This window comes from Schistosoma haematobium, chromosome ZW, assembly GCF_000699445.3.
Source record: "Schistosoma haematobium chromosome ZW, whole genome shotgun sequence".
NCBI lineage: Eukaryota > Metazoa > Platyhelminthes > Trematoda > Strigeidida > Schistosomatidae > Schistosoma > Schistosoma haematobium.
Window position 1 is genome coordinate 36,645,115 of NC_067195.1, and position 23,883 is coordinate 36,668,997.

The 23,883-nt window shown below is 36.9% G+C and overlaps 1 protein-coding gene across 1 annotated transcript in view; it reads right to left on the reverse strand.

Moving 5' to 3' along the window:
• Nucleotides 1-22,156, reverse strand: part of SETD2_3 (Histone-lysine N-methyltransferase setd2) — a 23,630-nt gene extending 1,474 nt beyond the window's left edge. Inside the window, exons 1-17 of the mRNA XM_051211242.1 lie at nt 21,892-22,156; nt 21,800-21,852; nt 18,806-21,755; nt 17,059-17,490; nt 16,810-17,011; nt 16,526-16,623; nt 13,707-13,812; nt 11,447-11,692; nt 10,717-10,879; nt 10,598-10,681; nt 8,206-8,579; nt 7,985-8,093; nt 5,214-5,280; nt 4,560-4,782; nt 3,250-3,417; nt 372-542; nt 209-265 (exon numbers count right to left, since the gene is read on the reverse strand). Of these exons, the coding sequence (XP_051071279.1) occupies nt 209-265; nt 372-542; nt 3,250-3,417; nt 4,560-4,782; nt 5,214-5,280; nt 7,985-8,093; nt 8,206-8,579; nt 10,598-10,681; nt 10,717-10,879; nt 11,447-11,692; nt 13,707-13,812; nt 16,526-16,623; nt 16,810-17,011; nt 17,059-17,490; nt 18,806-19,281 (2,976 nt within the window). The 5' untranslated portion in view covers nt 19,282-21,755; nt 21,800-21,852; nt 21,892-22,156. The remainder of the gene's footprint in view (nt 1-208; nt 266-371; nt 543-3,249; nt 3,418-4,559; nt 4,783-5,213; nt 5,281-7,984; nt 8,094-8,205; nt 8,580-10,597; nt 10,682-10,716; nt 10,880-11,446; nt 11,693-13,706; nt 13,813-16,525; nt 16,624-16,809; nt 17,012-17,058; nt 17,491-18,805; nt 21,756-21,799; nt 21,853-21,891) is intronic.
• Nucleotides 22,157-23,883: the final 1,727 nt, after the last annotated feature.

The window sequence follows — 23,883 nt, forward strand, 5'->3', positions numbered from 1 at the left end:
AAATAATTCAATAAAAGCTCTGAAACCTTGGATAATAATGTGTGAGTAGAGTCACTGGTAACTGATATGAGGGATAAGTGTAGGACTAGCCACTTATATTTAAAGGTTAACTCACAATCGATTTCATGGGTGTGAAATTACGCGCCTTAGTAAGTAGAAGATTCACAAACATAGCAAAAAATGTGATAGAACTCAGTGGTCAACTAACCTCATGAGTAAACTGTCTTTTCATCTGTCCATATTGCTCTTCAGTAAGAGTGTTTTTCTGAAAAGCAAAACAACGGTATTTAAGGATTTAGAAAATGAATAGTTTTGGACTATTAAATTTGATGAAAAGCTCAATCAATTATCACGTGAACTGTTTTTCTTACGTCATCTTTTTCATTGGAATTTATTAGTGGCTTCTCCCACTGAACACTATTGGTTTCTTTATTGTAATAATACAGTCGCCCACTCGAGTCAGCAGCTGATCTCCAGCCCGCAGGTAATGAGTTTAAGTCATCATCAGCATACCGTTTGAGTTCTTTACAAAGACGCGTAACCTATATTATTTTAAATATAAAAGTGCAGAAAAATATTTCAGAAATACATTCATATAAGTGTGCAGATAAGTGCCTTTCTAAAGATTAAGATAAGTAGACAGAATTATGAGATTAATGATTACATATAAAAGTTTTAGACCATTTAAGCACAAATTCAAGACACATATTTGAAAAGTTAGGAAAACTGTGAATTAAACCACATTAGAGAAAACAATATTGAAGCTAAGAAAATGTTGTACAAGTAGATGAATTATTATTCCCTGAACACGTTAGTTAAAACATATAAAATTAATAGCACATCTTGAAACCTAAATTGAGGTCTACAGATGATTTGTACAACAAAGTATCAAGATAGGGCCTATAAATGGTAAGAACGACTTTGTAGGAGGTTAGATGTGCGTGAAATAAGAATAAAGTAAGGATCAATAGGAAGTTTAATTACAATAGGAACACACTGTGGAAGATTACGTTTGATCAGTAATCGCGTCACAACTTATTATGAACAGAAATGAAAAGCAAAACGTGATGTTTGGTGACGCTTTAAACCGCTAAATTGCATATACTCTCTAGAAAACTGACAGAACAGCTATAATTTGGATAGAATGTATGCTAACGCACAGGGAAACAATTTTTTGTGCTGAACGTCCATGGTGAAATCAAAGAGGAATCCCAACGATTGGTAACTCTTAAAAAAATCACTGTTGATTTAAAAGAATGTTGTACCTCATAATACATGATATTATTACAATTCACTAAAACACTACCATTCTATAAAAAGTAGTCCTATAGTACAGAACTAACTAGCAAACTAAAGAAATCCATGATAAGAAATAATTATTGTCAGCCCTTAGGTACTAGGTCTCATTTAACACGAGACTCAGTGATTGGAAATCAAGTGCTTAACACAATACAAATAAGAAAACTGGTTCGATAGTTGTATAGCATAGGACTACCATTACTTGTAACTGTCTGCCCTCATGGAGGAGCTATTCATCCTTTTCATGTCTGCTTCCAATATCCAGTGAAGTATGTTCTTTGGTCTTCTTCTTCTTTCCCATTTCCCTTCAGGACTACATGTTAGCGATTGCCTCGTGATGCTGTTGGATGATTTCCGTCAATTATGTCCTATCCACCTCCAGCGCCATTTTCAAAACTGATCTTCATCCCAAAGCTGGTTTGTCCTCTCCTACAGTAGACTGTTGCTGATAGTATCCAACTAACACACACTGAGTGTCTGGCGTAAACAATTGTTTATAAATACCTACATATTTTGTTGAAAGCTGTAGTAGTTCTCTGTACACTAGGACAGTCTCGACCTTTGTATTGAAGACTTTTGCTTTCATGTTGGCTGATGAACTAATTACTTCTATGAATTTGGTGTTTAACTTGTTCCGCTAATGAGATACAGCAACTTTGAACGATGCACTTATGTGCTTGTTCCTACGTTGTAACTGACTGAGATATTTTTAGTTACATACGTTCTCCGGTTGTAAGAATTCTGCCCATGTTTTGCCAATCAGTGCCTTCTCATCTACATCAGATCCTCCTTGTTCATCAATTATGCTTCTCAGTCGCGTGAAAGCATCCACCTATTCCAGTGCTTCTCCATCAAGTGTGGATTGGTTGAGTTTTTCATTCAGTTGAAAAGAACCCTGTTGAAACTTTTACTGGTACTGATAGTAGTGTAATGCCTTTGTAGTTATCACACTTGTTCAGATCTCCTTTCTCTGGTATCTTGGTGAGGTATCCTTCTTTCTAGTCTGTTGGCACTTGTTCTTCTTCCAAATCTTTCTGAATAGAATATGAGGCATCTTTGCAGTTACTTCTGTGCTTGAATTCAGTGCTTCAGCTGGTATGTTGTCTGGTCCTGTTCTCTTCTCAATTTTGATTTGTTTGATGACCATCCTGCTTTATTCGATCGTTGACGGAGTGACATCTATAGGAAGGTCTGTGTGTGTTGCTTCGATGTCCGGTGGATTCAGTGGAGCTGAAGTATTCAAGAGTTCGTGAAAGTGTTCTACCCATCTTTTCTTCTGTTCTCGAATTCCAGTAATTAGCTTCCCTTCTTTTTCCTTGACCGGTCTTTCTGGATTGCAATATTTCTCTGCCAGCTTTTTTGTTGTGTCATATATTTGTTTCATACTTCCATCTCTTGCACCTTTTTAGCTGTCGTTGCTAGGTCTCCCACATATTTCTGCTTGTCGGCTCTAATGCTCCTGCTCACTTGCTTGTTTGCTTCTGTGTATTCCGCGTGTGCTTTGACTTTCTCTGCTCGTGCTCGGCTGTTGTTAAATGCCGTTTTCTTGTTTTTCCTTTCTTTGATCTTGTCCAGTGTTTCTATAGAGATCCATTCCTTATGATGATGCTTCTTGCAGCTCAGAACCTCCTGACACGTTGAAGTTAATGCTTCTTTGATTTCTTTCCAGTTGTCCTTCATAGTAGTTTCTTCCTCTTTCAGTAGATCATGTAAGGCTTGGAACCTATTGTTGAGAGTTATCTTGAATCCGTTGATTTTTTCAGTATTTCGAAGGAAGGTTGTATTGGACCTTCGCAATTTCGTTTCTCCAGTTGTCAATTGTTTATTTAACTTCAGTTTTACATTGATCTTCTGAATTTTTTATTGATGCAAATATGATCGATCTGGTTCTCTGTATCTGTCTAATGGGACTAACGTTACACAACAAGAAATATTTAGAGGATAACTCACCAAATCTGAATCGTTGGAACTGGACATCAAAGTCAACATACGAGGTAAGGCTTGTAACAAAGTAGAAACAACAGGCATGCTTTTCAATTCTACAGCTATGTTAGATAAAAGATTTGAAAGGGCAGTATCGTTTCGACCGCACTCACTTAAAAGTGCACAGAGTAATAGCTGAAACAATGAAAAGAACGAATACCAAATAACACGAACGTGAAATGATGCAAAGTGAATCAACCAAATATTACTGGTTTGTGATTTGCTATTTCTTAGCATGGTTTATTTACGGCCTATAATTTTATCACTAAAATTTTATTGACATAACACAATGTATCTAACCCTAAATGTTTATAGTTGTGAAGTGAAAATCAAATGTCACGAAATCATTTAATATTCTAGAAATATCACTCTGAGTTGTCTCGTTCACAAGAGAGTCGATGTATGAGATAATTTTTAATATTATAATAAAGTGAATATTTTTAGTACTAATTTACGGATTATTTTTAATTATAATTTTGTTGTTTGATTAGTAAGCAACTGGGTTACTATCTTTATGTACTCTGTTGATGATAAGTTTTCGGTTAACGCATTAACTACTATCATGCCTTCAAAATTTGTTGACATTCTATTACTTACATTTACCCTATTCATACCCGCTTTTCGCCCGTTTATGTATAATTTTTCATTTTATGACGTGATGCGGCTGGTATGTCCGTATATAAACTACGTTTGTTTGAAGCATATAAAGTAGAAGCTGTTTGCTGACTTTTGGACTTAAGGAAGGTAAAGAGAGAAGTTTGCGAGATGCGGACCAATAGGAAGTTAGTTGTATCAGTTCACAATCAAAATTGCTCGTGAGGTATGTAGCTGATCAAATCGAAGACAATAAGCTGTACAAGAAGTGGTAGGAACGAAACAGACAAAAACGAGAATTAGGAATCTGACTGATGACTTGGCATGTGATATCAGTCCGCGGTCTCGAGACATAACGTTTTATGTTCGTAAATTTGCCATCAACTGATCAGACACTATGTGAAGACCATAAGACTAAGAGTAATGAACATTTCATGGAAGTAGTATTCTAGAAAAACAAATTTTAGATTTTGATTTTATCACAGAAGTTTGGGAGCAGCCATCATATTGACTGGAAAAGTAATACTAAAATACGATAGGATTAAACAAAACAAAATGATAAATTAATATTGATCAGGAAATTAATTGTTGGCTGTTACAAACAATATATTTGGATTTGATAAAATGTTGTAGAAAAATGGAATCATAAGTAAATAAAGGTAAGAAACAAGCAAAAAAATTACCTGACGAAGATGATCTGTATCCTTTTCGTCATTAGATGGATTTGTCTGCACAAAATCATCCGATGTAGGAACAGAATTTTCAGATGAACATTGATTTTCATTAGCTTTAACTTGAGCTTCGAAAAGCATACGTCTCTCAGCTTTGGACAAACATGACGAACTGTTGGATGCTTTTGGACCATTCTGCTCTCGAATGAAAGATGAAACCAGTTTGTCACGCAGACTTGAGAAAGAACAAAAACAGGGGACTAATTATAGTATTGCAGAAAGTGCTCACTATTTCATGAAATCGGGATAGATAGTATAAAATCATGTGTACCTTATTTCGACAGGAAGCTTTTAAAAAACTATAAAGTATAAAATACGAAACACTGTATAATGCCCACTGATCGGAAGTGGTACATTTGAAGACGTAAATCTTCCTCAAACAACAACAATCCAGCAAGGACTAGTTAAGATAAAAGAGTGATAGTAGGTTTAATGAAATTTAAATGCTTTACTGACTGATTCGAACGGCAAACAGTTGGTATCCTGTCACTGTTCTGGAAACCCTGGGTATATTTATAAAGAGTAAAAAATCCCTAGAATTATTTAATATGGGAAAACGCATAGGTAATCAATGAATGGAGAGTAGATAATCGTGTTTAAACTTACGTTTTATTTGACTGGAATTTACTGTTACTATTCTGAGTCCAAGATTTATTGGATATTGCTTGTTCATCTGATAAACCAAACAATAAAAATAACTGACCAATTAAGGAAACAATATTTAGTTGTTATAACTTTATGATCAATGTTAAAATACAGTGTAGTCGAATTTCAGATTGTTTATTGAATCACACATTTGTTTACGAGTCTACAGCTATCATAAACTCAGCTAACATTTCATTTAAACCTCCTTTCGATATTGTTATTTGAATCGTTTTTACCTACACATTCTTAGAAATCTGATATTCACACAAAGAAAAAGTAAAGCATTACAATAAGCAGTCATGTGTAGTTATGATTGTTGTGAATGTGCAATGCTGAAGAATCCCAAACTAGGACGAAGCAGTTGTCCAGTGCTTCCTCGTTCTTAATAGTAATCTAAAATCGGTCTGTGATGAAAACCATGAAAATGTACGTCTTCATAAAGCCCCTATATCAAAACTTTTTCGGTCTAGGCAATCCCTAACTATGGTTTTACATAAAAAGCAACTTAAGTTTCTAATAGTTCTATGAAATGAACAGAAACATTTAGTTCCAAACAGTACCGACCTTTAACTCCGCCTGTAGATCTTATAGGGTTGCTGCCGGTCCCAATCCCGGGTAAAGGAGGAGGGTTGGGCATGGGGTTAGCGTCCCCATCCCGTAGAAAACTAACTCGCTAAAAAAACGCTTACCAGAAAAAATAATCCAAACCATTATAACTCTGCCCTGGGAGTTAGAAGGTCTTCATTTAGAAGAATTATGATGCTTCATGGTGAAAGCCGAGTTCCTTCGGAAGCCACGAGGCCGATGCCCCTTCTAACAACCAGAGCAAAAATTTTTATAGGTACATGGAACGTTCGAACAATGTGGGAAACCGGGAAGACCAGTCAAATATCAATGGAAATGAGGAGATACAACTTAGCAGTACTGGGAATCAGCGAAACCCACTGGACCCAAGCTGGACAGAAAAGGCTAGCTACGGGAGAGATGCTGCTATACTCCGGTCACGAAGAGGACAATGCTCCACACACTCAGGGAGTCGCTCTTATGCTGTCCAAAGTAGCACGAAATGCACTTGTAGGATGGGAATCTCACGGATCCAGAATCATCAAAGCATCATTCAAAACAAAGAAGGAGGGGATCTTAATGAATATTATCCAATGTTATGCACCCACCAATGATAGCAACGATGACATTAAAGATCAGTTCTACGAGCGGCTACAGTCAATCTTTGAGAAATGCCCAAGGAACGACCTAACTATTCTGATGGGAGATCTAAATGCCAAAGTCGGAATAGACAACACTGTATATGAAGATATTATGGGACGACATGGACTGGGAGAAAGAAACGAAAATGGAGAAAGATTTGCAAATCTATGTGCATTCAACAAATTAGTCATAGGAGGCACAATATTTCCACACAAGCGTATACACAAGGCTACATGGATCTCACCGGACCACACTACAGAGAACCAGATAGATCATATTTGCATCAACAAAAAATTCCGAAGGACAATGGAAGATGTGAGAACCAGGAGAGGAGCTGACGTAGCTCCAGATCACCACCTAGTTGTAGCCAATTTAAAACTGAAGCTAAAAAAGAACTGGACAAGTGGACAAACAGCAATACAAAGGTTCAATACAGCCTTCCTTCGAGGTACTGACAAACTCAATGAATTCAAGATAGCTCTCAACAACAGGTTCCAAGCCTTACAGGATCTACTGAAGGAAGAAGAAACTAGTATGGAGGACAACTGGAAAGGCATCAAGGAAGCATTAACTTCAACGTGTCAAGAGGTTCTCGGTCTAAAGAAATACCATCATAAAGAATGGATCTCTACAGAAACACTGGACAAGATCAAAGAAAGGAAGAACAAGAAGGCAGCAATAAACAACAGCCGAACACGAGCAGAGAAAGTCCAAGCAAAAGCTGAATATATAGAAGCAAACAAACAAGTGAAGAGGAGCATTAGAGCCGACAAGAAGAAATACGCAGCAGTCTCTGCATCAGTAGGCCTCAGCATACACAAAGAGAAAACTAAGGTCCTCAAATTCAAAGCGGAGAACAGCAATCCAATCACACTTGATGGCGAAACTCTGGAAGATGTAGAGTCCTCCACATACCTGGGAAGCATCATCGATGAACAAGGAGGATCCGATGCAGACGTAAAGGCGAGGATCGGCAAAGCAAGGGTCGCATTCCTACAATTGAAGAACATATGGAACTCAAAACAACTTTCAACCAATATCAAAGTGAGAATCTTCAATACGAACGTCAAGGCAGTTCTACTGTATGGAGCTGAAACTTGGAGAACTACAACAACCACAATCAAGAAAGTACAAGTATTTATAAATAGCTGTCTACGCAAGATACTCAACATCCATTGGCCGGATACCATCAGCAATAGCCTTCTGTGGGAGAGAACAAACCAACTTCCAGCTGAAGAAGAAATTAGGAAAAGACGATGGAAATGGATAAGACATACATTACGCAAATCGTCAAACTGCATCACGAGGCAAGCCCTAACTTGGAATCCTGAAGGGAAGCGAAAAAGAGGAAGGCCAAAGAACACATTGCGTCAGATAATAGAAGCAGATATAAAAACGATGAATTACAACTGGACGGAGCTAGAAAGGATTGCCCAGGACAGGGTTGGATGGAGAATGCTGGTGAGCGGCCTATGCTCCTTCACGAGGAGTAACAGGCGTAAGTAAGTAAGTAAGTAAGTACCAACCTTTGTATTCCGATCCCCAAGAGATAAGAGAAGAACCAATTGGATTTGATATATGAAGCATTTTCTCGGTCTCTTGACGCTCCAATCGCGGTATCCGGTAGTTTTCCTTCTATCATAACACACAGAAACATATAAATGGCATTATAATAAAAACAAGTTCGAAGTAAATGATGATAATGAAATATATAACCAGTAAATCCTATAGATTGTGAAGAACTTACCGGTAATTTAGACCATTTTTCAAGCAGTTTACAAGCCAAAGCCTTGATCTCTTCTATCCATTCCTCATTCGTCTTAGCTTTACATTCTTCAGTATCCATATTTATTTCGTTGTTGTCGGCTGCATATCCGATTTCAATTTCACCATTATCATCATCCACAACAGTTACGGGGGACATATCACAATCCGAAGTTTGAGTGATAGCGTCAAATCCTTCTTCGTAAACTGGGAGTGTCGAAGCATGCAACACACATGATGCATTCTCCTTCAAGGAAGAACTAAATGAGTCGGAACTCGAAGGTGATGCAGCAAAATCACTATTCTTATCACCTGTTTGTATGGAAGATGATTCATTGTCCTTGGTACTCTTAGAAACTGAAACATGAAAAGTAAATATTGTAAATCTTAGAATGAAAGTAGATCATCTCACAAGAAATTACATTATGGTGAATTTTTGCACTTAGATTTTTATGAGAAACAGCCACAGAATATAGAAAAAATTTTCAATATTAAGAGAAACAATAAAAAAACACAAGTGAACAGCTTCCATAATTAGTAAGACCGAAGCTGCGCATGATACATTATGACATCAAAAGTTCCTAAACCTTTGAAAATGATGTATCGAATTCCCAACATTTATACATAAATGAGCTGCATATGTCAAGTTAGTTAGCAAACAAGCAATGAAAACTGAATCCAATATTCAAACCTTTGGTGTAGTGGACAGTCTCTGACCAGGGTTTATTCCAAGTATTTTAAACAAACGTTTTAGTGTATTCAACGATAATAATTCATTAGTGTTAAAAGTTAATAAATATCCGTTTATAGTGTTAGCCGGAAAAGGTTTAAAACGTTTTGTCCATCCAGCAATAAATAGATGTTGAAGACATCTAGAAAAATAAAGAACTACGTGACATCTCGTTTGGAATATTACTTATATGGTTATGAAAATCAATGAATAAATCCCACTTCCTGTGAATAGATTAACCATTGAAGCAAAGCTTTAAATGATATCTTGCGCCTTTCCCCTACTGTTTGGGTTCAAATGTGGAAGTAATCTGAGATACATGAGGCGTCAAGGGAGTTAGTAACAAGCGTTTAATTACGGGAAAATAGAGTTAGCATCCTCATATTGATGAGTAATTAGTCAGTTAAACAAAGGAGAGTATATACATCGATTTACCATAGCAATAAAGAGTTTGTGAGAATAGTGTGTAGTGAAGATTAACATGAGAAATATGATGTCCGATGAAGTACCATAATAAGTGGCCTAAATTTAAGAGAAAATATAATCTGCAATTAATTTGTATCAAGTTTCAACGTGAAACAAAACATTGGACGAGAAGGAACGGAACAAAGTAATAGCTGGAAGAAGGACGGATCTCAGTGATAAACACCGAGTTTAGATAAAATACGTGAAAAGTAATTCCTATTTACATTACAATCGAAAATCTCTATAACCCTAAGAAGGGGTGTTTTCAAAGCGTCAATATTATAGAACTACACGGAAATGTCTCAAAATCTTGACTTTCACAAAGAGCAATATTAATTTCATTAGCACTACTAAAAGTACAACTATACAGGTTGTACAACATAAATACATCTGTAACTTCATTCACAATTCGTTCTTCGTTTTAATATTATGGCATCTATTTCACCCTACTCATCAAGTGTTCAGTTAGAATGGCATGAATAAACCGACAGGCCGCCAAATCTAAAGACCAAAAATATATTCTCCTACTGGACATTCTGAAGCAAACGCAAAAGCGCTTTGTGAATGTCTTCGGAATCCTGATGAAAAGAAAGACCAAATTCACCATAGTTTGTATTTTAACAGACGGAATGTTAGTTGAGAATAATATGTTCGTAAAGGATCGTTAGAAATTGTATGTTAAAGTTCGCATCTGTAATAGCAAGAATTATTAGTTTTTGAGTATGGTATTTGTTATCATCAAATTAATAAACCTAATACGATCGGTAAGCGACATAATTCATAACCAAAAGCTATCTAACTGACAGGGGAATATGGGTGATCATGAGAAACATATGCCGAACTACTAGCTATCACTAAGTGGCCAGCCACTGCTGGTTGAGGAGAACTCAATATAGACTTGGTCTGTGAACTGGGTACTGTTGTAAATTGTGCAAACAACTGGTTAAACTGGAAATCATTTTACAATTTGTTTTTTGGTTTTTCGTGATATTCTTGTGTTGATCTCTCTGAAGAACAGAAAATGGCGGTAAGCTGAAACAAAATATGACAATCTGTCCTTTTTACTGTTTGATATGAACAGATTATAAAACTATGGGTTCAAATATATTATTTCCACTTAGATAAAATATGAAAATGAACTTTTTAACAAATAAATTGCCAATTTAATCATCCAACATACGTGATTTTGTTTCATCAGAGTCGAAATTCGACTCCATAGGGAGTTCATCAGTGGAAAATCTAACCAAAGTAACATTTGAAGTATCTAAAAGCAAAGTTCAGCAGTTTGAGCAACTTTACCTGCTATATGTACATCAGCACTCTTCCACGACTCGAGAGGAATACTACGTGCCCGACAGTGGTGAGGATTGGAAGTCCACTGTGCTACTATTTCCATAAGGCGTGAATTCGACTGTACCTGTTTTTGCTCTGAAACAGGGATGTGTTTCAAGCAAACTAATATCTAGAAAGAAATAGATTTGCAAACATATATGAGGTTTTGATTTTGTTAACGTATAAAATATATCGAAGCGCAAGCAAATAAAGTGATAATAAGCGAGATGCATGTGAAAGTAGCGCATATGCACATATTATAATGAACGAGAACATAGGTGGGGACAACCGACTGTATTTAAATACAGAATCTCTTGGTAAAATATTAGAACCATACACTAAATACTTCACTTGAAAATTTTCATCATTTATCCTTCAAATTATGTATGATTCTTTCAGCCCACAATTCCTTTCTACTTTCCCTTCTATTCTCTTCAACTCGATCTTCTCAGCCTTCTGCTGCCAGGTTTTTCGCTTCCAACTGGTGTTACATACTGCTTATATTTGTCGACATAAGTAGGATACACCGAAATACAAGCAAATTTGTTATTTATATGAACTAAGTGAATTCAAAATTAACCACCACACTGGAAATTACCATGTGTAGGTATGAAACGGAAAAGTTTTAAGACACAAAGAGATACCTCAGTAGTTTAGCAAAACATTTCGCACAAAGAAAAACAATTTTTCCATATACCTGCTTTTTGAGTTCCCAATCTTTCGGCGCTGCATCACACATAAAGGCCGCCAACATATCGAGACCATTATACTGTCGAAAAAGTTTAAGACAAGCATCGTTTTCTGTTTTAATCAGACGGCTGAGAAGCTGCAATCGAGTGTACCTTGTAAGGCATTCTTGAACCATAACTTGTAATAACAGAGTTATATCGTCTGCATTTCTGAACGAATCTAATTGAAGGAGTTGGAGAATGCGTCTTTCAACCTAGAGGTAAAATGAATTTAGCAAAGGAATATGTCAACTGTGATAGATCCACTACAATTAGTAGAATGGGATAAAACGATTTCCAAATCCAAATCACGTCACGTAAGCAGTTGAAAATTAATTCTCAACTTTTTATTTGATATTCTTGTAAATAATGCAACTAATTTAACTAAATAAAAAATCCGTGTACTAGGCTATAGGCCATACTCTTTGTGAGGATAATTATTCAATTTGGGTGCACAAACCGGAGATAGAACGGGATTCGGACCAGTGAATTAGGGATTGGAAGTCGAATGCTATAAGCAACTAACTGATCTTTGTGGTAAATAATTTGGGAACTGAGCATGTTGTTTCCTGCAGCAACATTAAAGGAACCTAAAGTAATAGAATGGATGAGGTACTCAGGATAGTCTAATCCTATCCTACTTGCTTTTGTACAAGCTTTTGAAGATGTTAGCAAATATATCGAACAGAAACCTATTTAGCCAGTGACTTCACTGCATAGTTTAAGTCAACTGGTCGATGGTAGTGTGATGGAAGCAATTCACAAGACTACTCGTACATAGTGTGTAGTGGAACGTGGTGTCGAAGTTATCACAGTCGTCAGACGGAGAGAAGAGTTTCAGTGCACCAAAATCACGGTGTAGGCAGAACACTTGATGACCAGGAGAGAAGACAGTTCGGGTTGAAGAACACACCGCAAGATGCAGATGGATGACCAGAGGTTATGCATACATACAGTGTAATTTCTTACAATAAAAATCCCTTTTGTTCATTGCCTTGTTTTACAGTAGTACTAACAAGATTAAAGATATTTACTATTGACCAGCAACACATGTGAAAGTGTTCGGGGACTTATGGAAAGATAAACACGACCAATCCATACAAGATGTAAGCAAACCTCAGCTTGTTTTCCAACTTCTTACCAAAACTTCTTTTATGAGGAATTTGTCTTCAGTTACCAATATTTTGTTCCATATTTTGGAAGATAGATATTAAGACAGTATTGTTCTAGAATTCAATCTGCTCCTTGATCGTATATATATATATATAACTGGCAGGTTGTTACGACCTATATTTCTTACGGCAAATTCAAACACGCAGACTCATGTTAACGGAGTGGGAAAGATCAGCCGGGTGCAGGTTTTCGTAACTCGATACTTGGTAAACTTGATCAGTGAAGATACATTATGTGGGATCTTTCATTAGATCTATCCAAGATATGATTCATAAAAGCACTAAATGATGACAAGAAATTAACTCAGTAATAACTCAGCCCAATGAAACATTCGATTTAGTTACCCACGTGAATGATACAACTGGTTTTGACGAAACATCGACAAGATAAAAATATAAATCGCTTGAGACGCTAAATTACTTACTGAACTTATGATGAAGATAATAGTATAGAATCATGCACGACACACGCAAGTGCTGCAACAAAACATAGAGTTATTTGTGTCATATTACCCCTTGAGTAGCACTGGAAAATTGTCCGTTAGTTTTTGTGTATTTTTGTTAGTCCGAAGGAGTAGTATCTAACTTACAAATCCTAACCTGAAGCTACGGTTGCAAGATTATCATATAACTACTTAATCGCTCAAAACCTAAGTCACTGGTAACTGTGGTTCGAATTATGACACATTGAGTGGCAGTAAGAATATTTTGCTAAGCCTTATCTCAATTCAAAAGTGTACTTATGTCATGATAATTGATACTTGAAAAAAGGACGCCTAAGAACAGGTAGTATAAGGTCGAAAATGAGAAAAACTTAAGTCATCGTATTGATATTTTACTGCAAAATGTCTAGCTTTCAATTTTGCTCACAAGTCAGTAACAAAACGATGAGTATTTTATCCCAAACTGACTATGCATTTTTGACTGTTTCAAACTGGATTTGTTTCGCCATTTAGGACAAATTTAACTGCTGTCAGTTACGAAGTGTTGGCGATAAAAGTAGATAAAAAGAAATCACAAAAAGATACATTGCACGCACTAACAATACATGACATACCATTGTAGTATCTTTCATGCGAACTTTTTCTTGCAAATATTTGCTGGTCGCCCCCATTACACCAGAGCAGGTAGACGCACCACAATAACACTTTTGTTCAGAAACCCTGAATTTTACAAAACAATAAACAAGAATATAGAACGAATAAGTTTAAAAGTCAATATAGTGGTGAAAGAACAGATTTTGTTAAATGCGTCTTATTGGATGTTAATAAATTTACCTCATCTAATCATTTAAACTTGCCCCAAGAAGAATGGATACGATTGTTCGCTTAGATTTTTTTAATGTGAAGTGAGTTCAACCTGAATAAACATTGGTTTGAGTCAAAAAGGAACAAAATAAGTATTTTATAGTTAGTCGAATGGTGCCAGTTAATTTTACGAAACGGAAAAGTTGGAATTAAAAATCGGATTATGTATAATACCTAATATGACGTATCTGTATATTTGTTTCAATTTGGGCAAAATTGGTCTCGAAGCTCGTGAGTATGCATTTGTGAATATAGGATAATAATATAACATCACCTTCTGACCTTAAACGAACATAATTTTACCAGGTTGCACACTGAAATCGGGATTTCAAGGATCACTCGTTATTTTATTGTCTACGAGCTCTTACGGTAAGTATACTTTAATACAGCTTATTTACTGAGTATAGGTTTACGCATTAAAATCTGAGCCATGATATAGATATATAGCACCACCTCCCAGACTGAAGTAGGATAGAGTTCTTTATAAAAATCTGAACTTCAATAAAGACATTTCGGTACCTGGGATATATTTGGGTGAAACCATAGAAACATTTTATGTAAAATTTCCTAAAAGCTGTGTGTAAGAATAAGTCTTAATTTTCAACCTAGTCACAGAGTAACTATAAAGCAAACATAGTTTAGTATGATTATATAGTCACAGCTGATCCAAGCATGTAAGTTTAAATAAAAGCCTTTAAACCTCAATATCTCATGTACTTATTTTCAATTGCCGAGTGGCAGATTCCAACATTTTGCATACCGTCAAGAAATTCATGTAGTATTACTAACAGCGGGTTGATTTATAGACCTAAATTTAGCTGAATTGAGATACACTAATTGGGATTTTGTTCGGTTATTTGAATACATGACATCACTGGGATAAAACAAACTATGAACAGAGATTGTAGTGTGGCGTCGAGTCGCGGTTGACTATGATCACCACTACAGAAAGACTACGTGCCAATTAACCGACAAGATCCCCCGTAAGTCAAATATCAGAAGGCAGTTGATGGCTGTAGTCGAGATGTATTTGCTGGCGATCTTGTGGTACCGAAAGAATACTGAGATCGTGCCAGGTTACAAGTGTGGTTACTGAGCGTAACCGAATTTGTGCAATGTCACAATCAACGGAAGGAAGAGTCTTTAGTACAGTTAAACAAACAAGTACAGTAAAACAATCACTGGTACAATTGGTTATAATAATAATTGTTTCCATTAAACCAATCGCGTTCTCTTGATAAAAGTAGGTCACTACAAGATCATGAATGTCTAGAGAGAATCCGGGCTAAGGACCTTCAGTGACTGTGTTTGATCATCGTTATCTCCGAATAAACTGTCAGCATTTAGAGGTAACACCATGTTAGTAATGCAGAGGTTCGGATATCTGTGTTCGGGGGTGGTGACAACAGCCCGATTAGTTTCGTCATGTTGAAATACTGGCTCCAGTGGTTTGAATATGTACTTCAAATGTCTTCCAAGCGACTTCCACATCGTGCTTTGTTTCCTGACACTGGGTTCGGTTAGCGAGAGCGGAGGAATGATCAGTTTATGACACACTGCTGAGGTATGAAAAAACATTGTATAAGACTGTAATCCATTGGTGCAAATTAATGTCTTGAGATATTATTAGACATAGCTCAATCCTGTTGTAATTTTGTTTCACTTCTGGAAAACAAGAGGGACTTCTGTAACTAAAAGTAGTATTTCGGAATATTTTTTCACATGTACTGTTTTTCCTGTTCACTCACTTATTCACTTAATTGTTTGTTTTTTTGATCATATTAACCCTCCATTGTCTATCTTTACACGACTTCATTCAATTATTTGTGTGGCAAAGATTTATTTCAGTGCCCGTTTGTATCAATATTTGTATTTAAATAAACAAACAAAACCTAATTCAATTTATTGAATTCCGACTTTCTGTTGAAAATGTCTATACGTTCCTCCTTAATTCGAAAAAGTTATAGGCAGAACAAACAGGACTTTTCATCAATTTAGTCAAGTTACTGGATTTTGGATTTAGACATTTAGAACACTAGAATCAGTTTAGGACACGTTAGACGACAAACCAACCAATATCGTTCAGAAAACACTCAACTATAATCAGCAGTTACCTGAGTAAGCATCTTCTATCACAAAAAAATAACATCGAAAACTAACCACTGACACGTGAAACGTTATTGCTTCAAGGAACACACCAATATCACCAGTAGTTAATACCACTATTTGTGTGGATAGAATCCAAAGTCCTATCTATCAGCTGAACTTTATCATTTTTAAATGATAAAATACGAATTAGATTCATTTAGATACTCATTACAATCATTTAGACTGTTTCCCAGCACAATCATTCTGACACGTAATTGCAAGCTAGACACCTGGTAAATAAACATAACTGAAGAATATTAAACACATATTACGAATCTCAAGGTTTATAGATAGTCAGCGCTGTTAAAATTGCTATTAACAAAACTGGTTTTGCTTTAACATCTACACAAAGTTGTTACATTTAATCAAACTTCTAGGTTTAACACAATTTTATTCTGAAAACACATTACACAACACATACCCATACTGGACAAACTGATAATCTATGGTTACTTCCTGACCAGATGGGATATCTTCTTTAGCAAAAAATCCAATGCGTATTTCACCATCCACACTCCACTAAGAAATAAAAACAAAGATAATAAAATACCGTAAGTAGGTGCTAATGGGCAAGTTGTTTTCTAGGTATTACGATAGTACTACGAATAACTATAACGAACAACTTATTGAACTTTAAATATGTGAACTATCGATTAACTAATTAGTTTAAAACTTATCAAACATTCAAGATGATTATTTATTTACCTTTTGAGTAACACAGTTGGGTTCGCATGAGTGATTTACGAATCTTGCCCAGTTGCCTTTACTACCAGCATCGATGAATCTATCTGACTCCACAGCCATAAAGTAGTGATGAGCGTGCCCCAGGCGTTCGTATCGCCGGATACGTCGACGAAATTCAGAAAAGTCAATTACTTCTCCCACATATTCAATTACAAAAGATCCTCTACAAATAAAAAAGTTCCAATGGAGTAGTGTATTGCATCAACTTACTTCTCGACGTTATCTGTTGCCATCAGTCCCCACCCTTTGTCTTTACCCGCATAAAAGGGTCTTGTCGGAGCGTAAAGCCTCATCTGGAACTGACGATTACTACAAAAATCACCAGCAGCGCAATGCGGTCCGCACTCAATATTCAGAGCACGGTTGATACAACCAGGACCACAGGAAAGTATGCCTAGATCAAGTTCCACTGGAGTAGGAGCGACGCAATCACAAATCCATTGTCGCATCTCATAGTGTAATGAACTAGCACGCAATCCAGATGCCCCAAGAAGCTTACCACTCCCCGAGTATGTTGACTTACTGGGAATCGATGAACGGGTCGAACTCAAAAGACTGTAGTCATTGTTCAACAAGTGAGTGTATTGTGGAATAGGTGCCCCAGGATACGAAGAAAAAATGCTGCTAAGATCAACATCATAACTGTGGGACAGAAACAAAAGGATATTTATGGAAGTCATTTTTGAATCAACAAAAAAGTCAATTCAGTAATTCTAGCAATTGTCATTTAGTTATCAACTAATCTTATCAGCAACTCGAATGGTAAGCTTATCAGAATTAATATTAAGAATATTCAATAGAGCTTTAGAAAACAATGGATCCAAGAAATAGCCACCTACACAGTTATTCTCATGAGGATTAAAATTAACAGATACACCTGGAACAAAGTTAGGGTCTAAAAACTGATTTCTGAGTATTGTTATTAATCACAAGCAGGTTTAAGATAGCAGTGATATGGTAACAGATTTGTACATTCATACGGCAGTTCACCGAGGCAAATTAACTCATTTTCAAAAAAGTCCTGTTAGACCCAACGAATGAAACCAAACAATTTTTGAAAGGCATTAGAATTAGCGATTCGGATAATAAAACGCTAAGCTTAGATATATAAGCTCTCATCACACTCAACTTTTAAGAAAGATGGGATCACTTTCGGATTCTACGAACTTTCACAAAAGACCTAGAGTACAAAATCCAAAATGCTATCAATAGAAACAACACACCATTTGGGAGCAGGTAAACCATGTGGTTCACATTAATGTAGCTAATATTCTTGAAAGCAGAGAAATTCATTAGTAAGACGTGAGAACGAGAATCCACCGGGTTTTTGTCGATGACCATTTACAGTAACACAATTTTCCAACGCTGAGTTTCCTACAAATCCCGAGTCCCTTGTGCGTTTTATTTCTCTTAACAAAATGAAAACTAACCACACTAACTACAATAAGCTAGACGACAACTGACAATTTTGTCCTCAATAAACACCGTACAGGGTAAATACATTTGACTGCCTATGGACTGATAAGTGCAAACGACCATATCGTACGATAAAACAATTGAATGAACACATTTTGATTGAGCTTGGATTTTAAAAATGCCTGGAAGTTAGGGAGTAATTTCGATAACCGGTAACCTAAACTACCTGAGAAATATTAGTTAAAAGGCTACGTGGAACACCAACGAGAACTAACAGTTAGATCTTCATGGTACAGAACTTGGGATGCTTTACGAACTGGTACAAATGATTACGCTTGTAACGTACAAGTCTTATTTCGAACAAAACACCAGACGAAACCAAACTATGCTTGTTCTGCGTAAACGCGCTAGACGTCTGAGTAGACAATGTGGGCGGTAATCGTTAAACGCTATTTCAGATCATTATTAACCTTGTAGGATGTAATTTTGTTGCTAAAATAATCAAAATGAGCATCTTTAAGTTGCAATTAAGTAGACTTACTCGGATAACCTTTCATACGGATTGAGAGTATTGGACAGAAAACACATCGGGATATGAGGCTTAGTCTTCCGTTTCCGCAGGTCGTATTTCGATTCGCATGGCCTAATGTCCTGTGTACTGACAACTGTTAGTGGTGTACCATCTACGTGTTCAACAATTTCAGAGCACTGGATATCTAACACATCCAGGTCTCTAGCAGGTTGTGACTGGATGCCATCAGTCACCTCACACATTTTTTGAACACCTTGCATATCCAAATGCTGGGATGACTCGTTGATGGAACTAGGTTCACTTGAAACATGAGAAAATAAGTCAGGAACTGAGATGGGTTCAAGGACGTCATTGACAGTGACGATAAACTCACCCCCAGGACAGCTCTGAGCATTATCAACTTCTACATTATGTGGACAGACTGTGTCCAACTCCACATTCGACTCCGACTCCATGACATAGCTATCCACCGGCTGAACTTCCATACAATTTGGTATATTGTTAGGTGGAGATGGTAGTGGTATTTCATCTACAAAACAAAAGGTAATTTCCAGACATTCGAATAAAATCTGTTAGGGAAACCCTAAGAAATAATCTTAGCGGAAGGACCAAGATTCATACGACTACACAGCAACCACTGCGAGTGGTAGCTAAGACTAACGAGTGCTAGACTCCACCTAAACCGAAATCACAAACTACCAACACAAACGAGTAAACAAATGACAGATCACCCGCAATAAAACTGTGTCAAACTTATAAACTCGATAAACGAAACACCCCAAGAGATATCGCCAAAGAATAACAACCTCACTCTGACAGGATTTCTTAAAAAACCACAGCTGAGAAACAAAATTTATTGCCAAAATGTACAAGGTTTAAAAATACAGCTGAAAATTACACTCAGCGCTTTGTAGACTGATGTTACTTGACCTAAACGGAAAGTGTACACACAGGTTCAGATGTAATTAAATCAACACTAAAGAAGACAAAAAGTTGATCTGTCATGAAACCTCAAGTGCGTAGATACAAAGTACTGAATGATTTGTATGGATAGCAGTTTACTTAATTGTTAGAGGGAACTGTGACAATTTCATTAGTAGTTCCAAAACTCAACGTAGCGACTAAGCCTTACCTATATTCACACTTTTGGATGGATGGAGTGACTGTGACGTCCGTTTTTGAGATTTCATATTACTCACTTGTCGTTCATTCCGAATAACCTCACTGGGTCGATGTTTAACCTCACTGGTAGAATGATTAGTTCCATGTTGACTTGAGTCGGAATCCGTCGAGCTACTATTACTCGACTGTTCATGCTTAAGTGAAATAAGCTTTCCAGAAGGAGACCGATTTTCGCTGTTTGATGATGAATTAGGGCTACTATTCGAGGGATCATCACTATCAGTTTGTTCTGATGATTGTCTGTAACCCAGTTTTGGATGGGTCTTACGGTAAACATCTTCGAGTGTACCAGTAATACGTGAAGTTAATTTCTGCGTCTGAACGTATTGCACATTATCAGATTCCCGCTTAACATCAGAATTTACCTTTTCTGTAAGGCTCTTGACGATGGGTCGAGCAACTGCACTTTTTGTGCTAGTCTTGCTTTTTTTAACATACGATGATCGTTCAGTTTTATCACACACTTTCTTTTTTTTTTCTGGAGTGCCTGAGCGATGATAAGATCTCTTTGTCTCTTCCAAGTGTGAATTTTTGTGGTCTAGTTTTTTCTGAGAAGTAGGGAACTTTTTTCTGTCTGAGTCCCGTTTTCCTATACTTTCAGCAGCTTCTAATTTTCTTTTGTGATCAATACTGCGTTTCCTACTACCTTTAAGGTGACCGTGATCAGTAGATGAACGGTGACGCTCTTTAGAGTTCTGATATGACCGCGATCTGTGGCGAGCACGGCTAGAGCGGTGCACTGAATTCGATGAGCTAGATGAGTGACGACGTCGTGAGTGTCGATTTCCACTAGACCTTCTAGAACGAGACCGTCTGTGTGACCTAGGATACTTGTGGGAATGTGATCTTGATCGACGACGACCATTTTTACTCTTCGGCGTCTCCTCATTCTGTTGAGACTGGTTCGCAACGGCCGGATTAGCTATCAACGGAGTAGCAATCATCTGTGCAGATCTAAACTTTTGGGGGTTAACAAACTGCATTCCAGCAGTTGGGGGTATCGACGCCTGAACAAGAGTGGGATCAGTTGCATGAGCATGGATCAAATTTCGAGTGGCAACGATCGGTACAGAGTGGTGAAGCGGTTGGATATTTAAACTCATTAAATTTGGTATTGGAGAGGCTTTCAATGGTAAATTTGTTCCAGGAATATGTGCTTTATTCGCAATGTTATTACTAAGTACCATAGACTTGTCAACTGTACCGGATAGGATCAGTTGTCCGGAACTGATCATAGAACTAGTAGACTGAAGATCACTGGATTCAGAAGATGGAACAGAATGAGGATGAGACAGTAAACCTTTGGTGTGATCTGAAGTAGAACTTAAAGTCTCACTTTCTTTAGTTGGTAGAAATAAATCGGTCTTGACCTCAGTAGCAGGCAATTTGTTTTTTGCAGGTAAGACACCGACAGGAAGTTGAGAAGGCTTTGACCTTTTCATCATCGCTTGGAGTTTAGGCATGGCTTTAGGCTCCTCAACTTTCACATCCTTAGATGACTCGAAAACCCCGGATGATTCTGTAGGCACATCTGAACCTGGTAAAGACTTGGTAGACTTTCGCATACTAAATTTTAGAGGTCCTAAAGACTCCATTGTGTCAGACTTTGGGAGATAAGACAAACGAGGATAAAACGGCGGTCCTTTATCTTCTACATTTTCAACTGTTAGATTGAGGTTTGGTAAGGGAATGTCAGAAGCTTCTATCTTGGCAGCCGGCGGTAGTGGAATATTACATACATCACTGACACTCTTTGGTATAGGAGCATTAATTGGCCCTAAGAATTAGTTAATTATGGATTTCGCTATAAATATCACATACTTGGTAGTGGAATAGCTGATAAATCAAGCGACGGAGAACAATCCTCTAACTCACTAAATCAGATTTTTGTATACAAAAACAAACGAACTTACTCCGTTGGTGAAGCCGGGTCATACTCCATCAAGATATATCAGCTGTGTGAAACTAATACGGTACAATCCCACCAGAATACAACCAAGGACGTTCAATGCTGTATTTAAGCGCTTTTTATTACCGGTGCAAGTTAAAACAAGTTTCAACTCCGAAAATTAGGTTAGCAGATTGTCTTATAAATATTGTATTTCGCAATAAACATATTCATTTGTTCTCAACTAAATTGTCTTTCGAACGAGGCTCCGCCAAGTATACAGCAAATTAAATCGTATAATACCATATGTAATACATGTAAATGAGATATTTGGTTCAAGAAGAAGTTGGGATCCTTATAATGATGACGTGCTGTCCCTTCAATTTTTTGCTTTGGTTAACGATATGACCTTAGTAATAATATTCATTCTCTAAGTATTACACAAAATGTACCTCCCCTGATTTTGAGACCAATATTCTGCCTTCATAAATGAAATAAAACTTGGGTATCTCGAATGAACATAATGAATTATAAGGCAATATACATAACTACTCAATTTGTTTGACGAAAATCTTAAGGATGTTTCGCATATCTTGCATTTACTACTTGAACGTCAGTGATTCCGTGCCACTTTCTGTAGTCACCAAGATTGTGTGAAGTAGAAAAGTAATTGATTGACCGGAAACTCCAAGTTCAAGTAAGGCAGAGTCTCAATGACTCCATCATATTTCGAAATATTATACATACGAATACCAACCTAGCCGTCTGTGTTAAGTGAACTTTTGTTTTAAATGACATTGCAAGTTTTCGTCCTTCCCAATTATAAGTAGTTTCGATAGTGCTCGTATGACAAAAAATAGTCGTGCACACTTTACCGAATTTCTGAGTTTTGTCTTAGAAAACTGGCAAGTGTTATAGGAGGTAGCTAGTAAGTGGTATCCATAGGTAAGATAAACACTGTTTACTTATTTATCACCATAGGTCTTTTATGGTGTTAGCCATTATTTATCTCATATTTGGTTGAAGATACTGCTATTTTGCGCGCCTATTTAACTGGCTCAGTTATACCAATCGTCTCGGTTATATGACAGGTTTTATTACTATTGTTGGTTGTGATGCATCACCAATTCTTTCGACTTTATACTAGTGTTTTTCACAACAATTTTCCCAAATGGTTGGATTTATTACGTCTTCATCAATTTATTCGGGCTTGGCTACGGTTACTAAAGAAATATTTTCATCTTGTTGCGTGACAACAATTCACAAGAATTCAGCTCAGTATGAGCCGTAACGCCCACATGCTGTACTTCAACTAAACAGATATTGTTGACGAATAACTCAAAAAGTTGCAGAATATCGGAAATTTGTTGTAAAACCACTTAGAAACCAGACATAATAACGATGGCTGGGATAAACACCGTTACAATACTTCGTTTACAAATGTTTACAAATTCTTAAGCATTCTGCGTGCAACACTTCCTTTAGTGTTAGCACTACATGAATTTAACGATCCTTCATTCAGTTTAACTAGGTTTTCTGCTGTTAGGTTTTGCCTTTCCAAGTTACTGCCCAAGTTATCTGACAATACTTGAAGGATTATAGGACAAAGATGAACAGCGGAAGAGGCGATTGGTAATGCTGGATCGGTTGATACACAGTGGGGGCTCTTAAACTGAATGTACCTGAATCTCAAATTTGGTCTACACTCTGGGACTCAAACCTAGTACCGTTCGCTTCAAACGCTAACGCGTTGTCCACTTAGCTACTGAGTTCTGATAGCCACTTGCTTGTGAACTAAAGCAATATCGAGGCAATAAGCATAGTATGCATTTATGCAAATAAGAGACTGATCAATCGCAGTCTCAAACATCAATGCGAATATTCAAGTACACAATACCATGTGAACTGTCGATTACGTACAGCATATCCTCCCTAAGCTAACGTCAATGCAAATAGCTTTAATCCTAGCTATGAGCCTTACTGTCGAGTCTACACTACAAATGGCGGTACACTACAT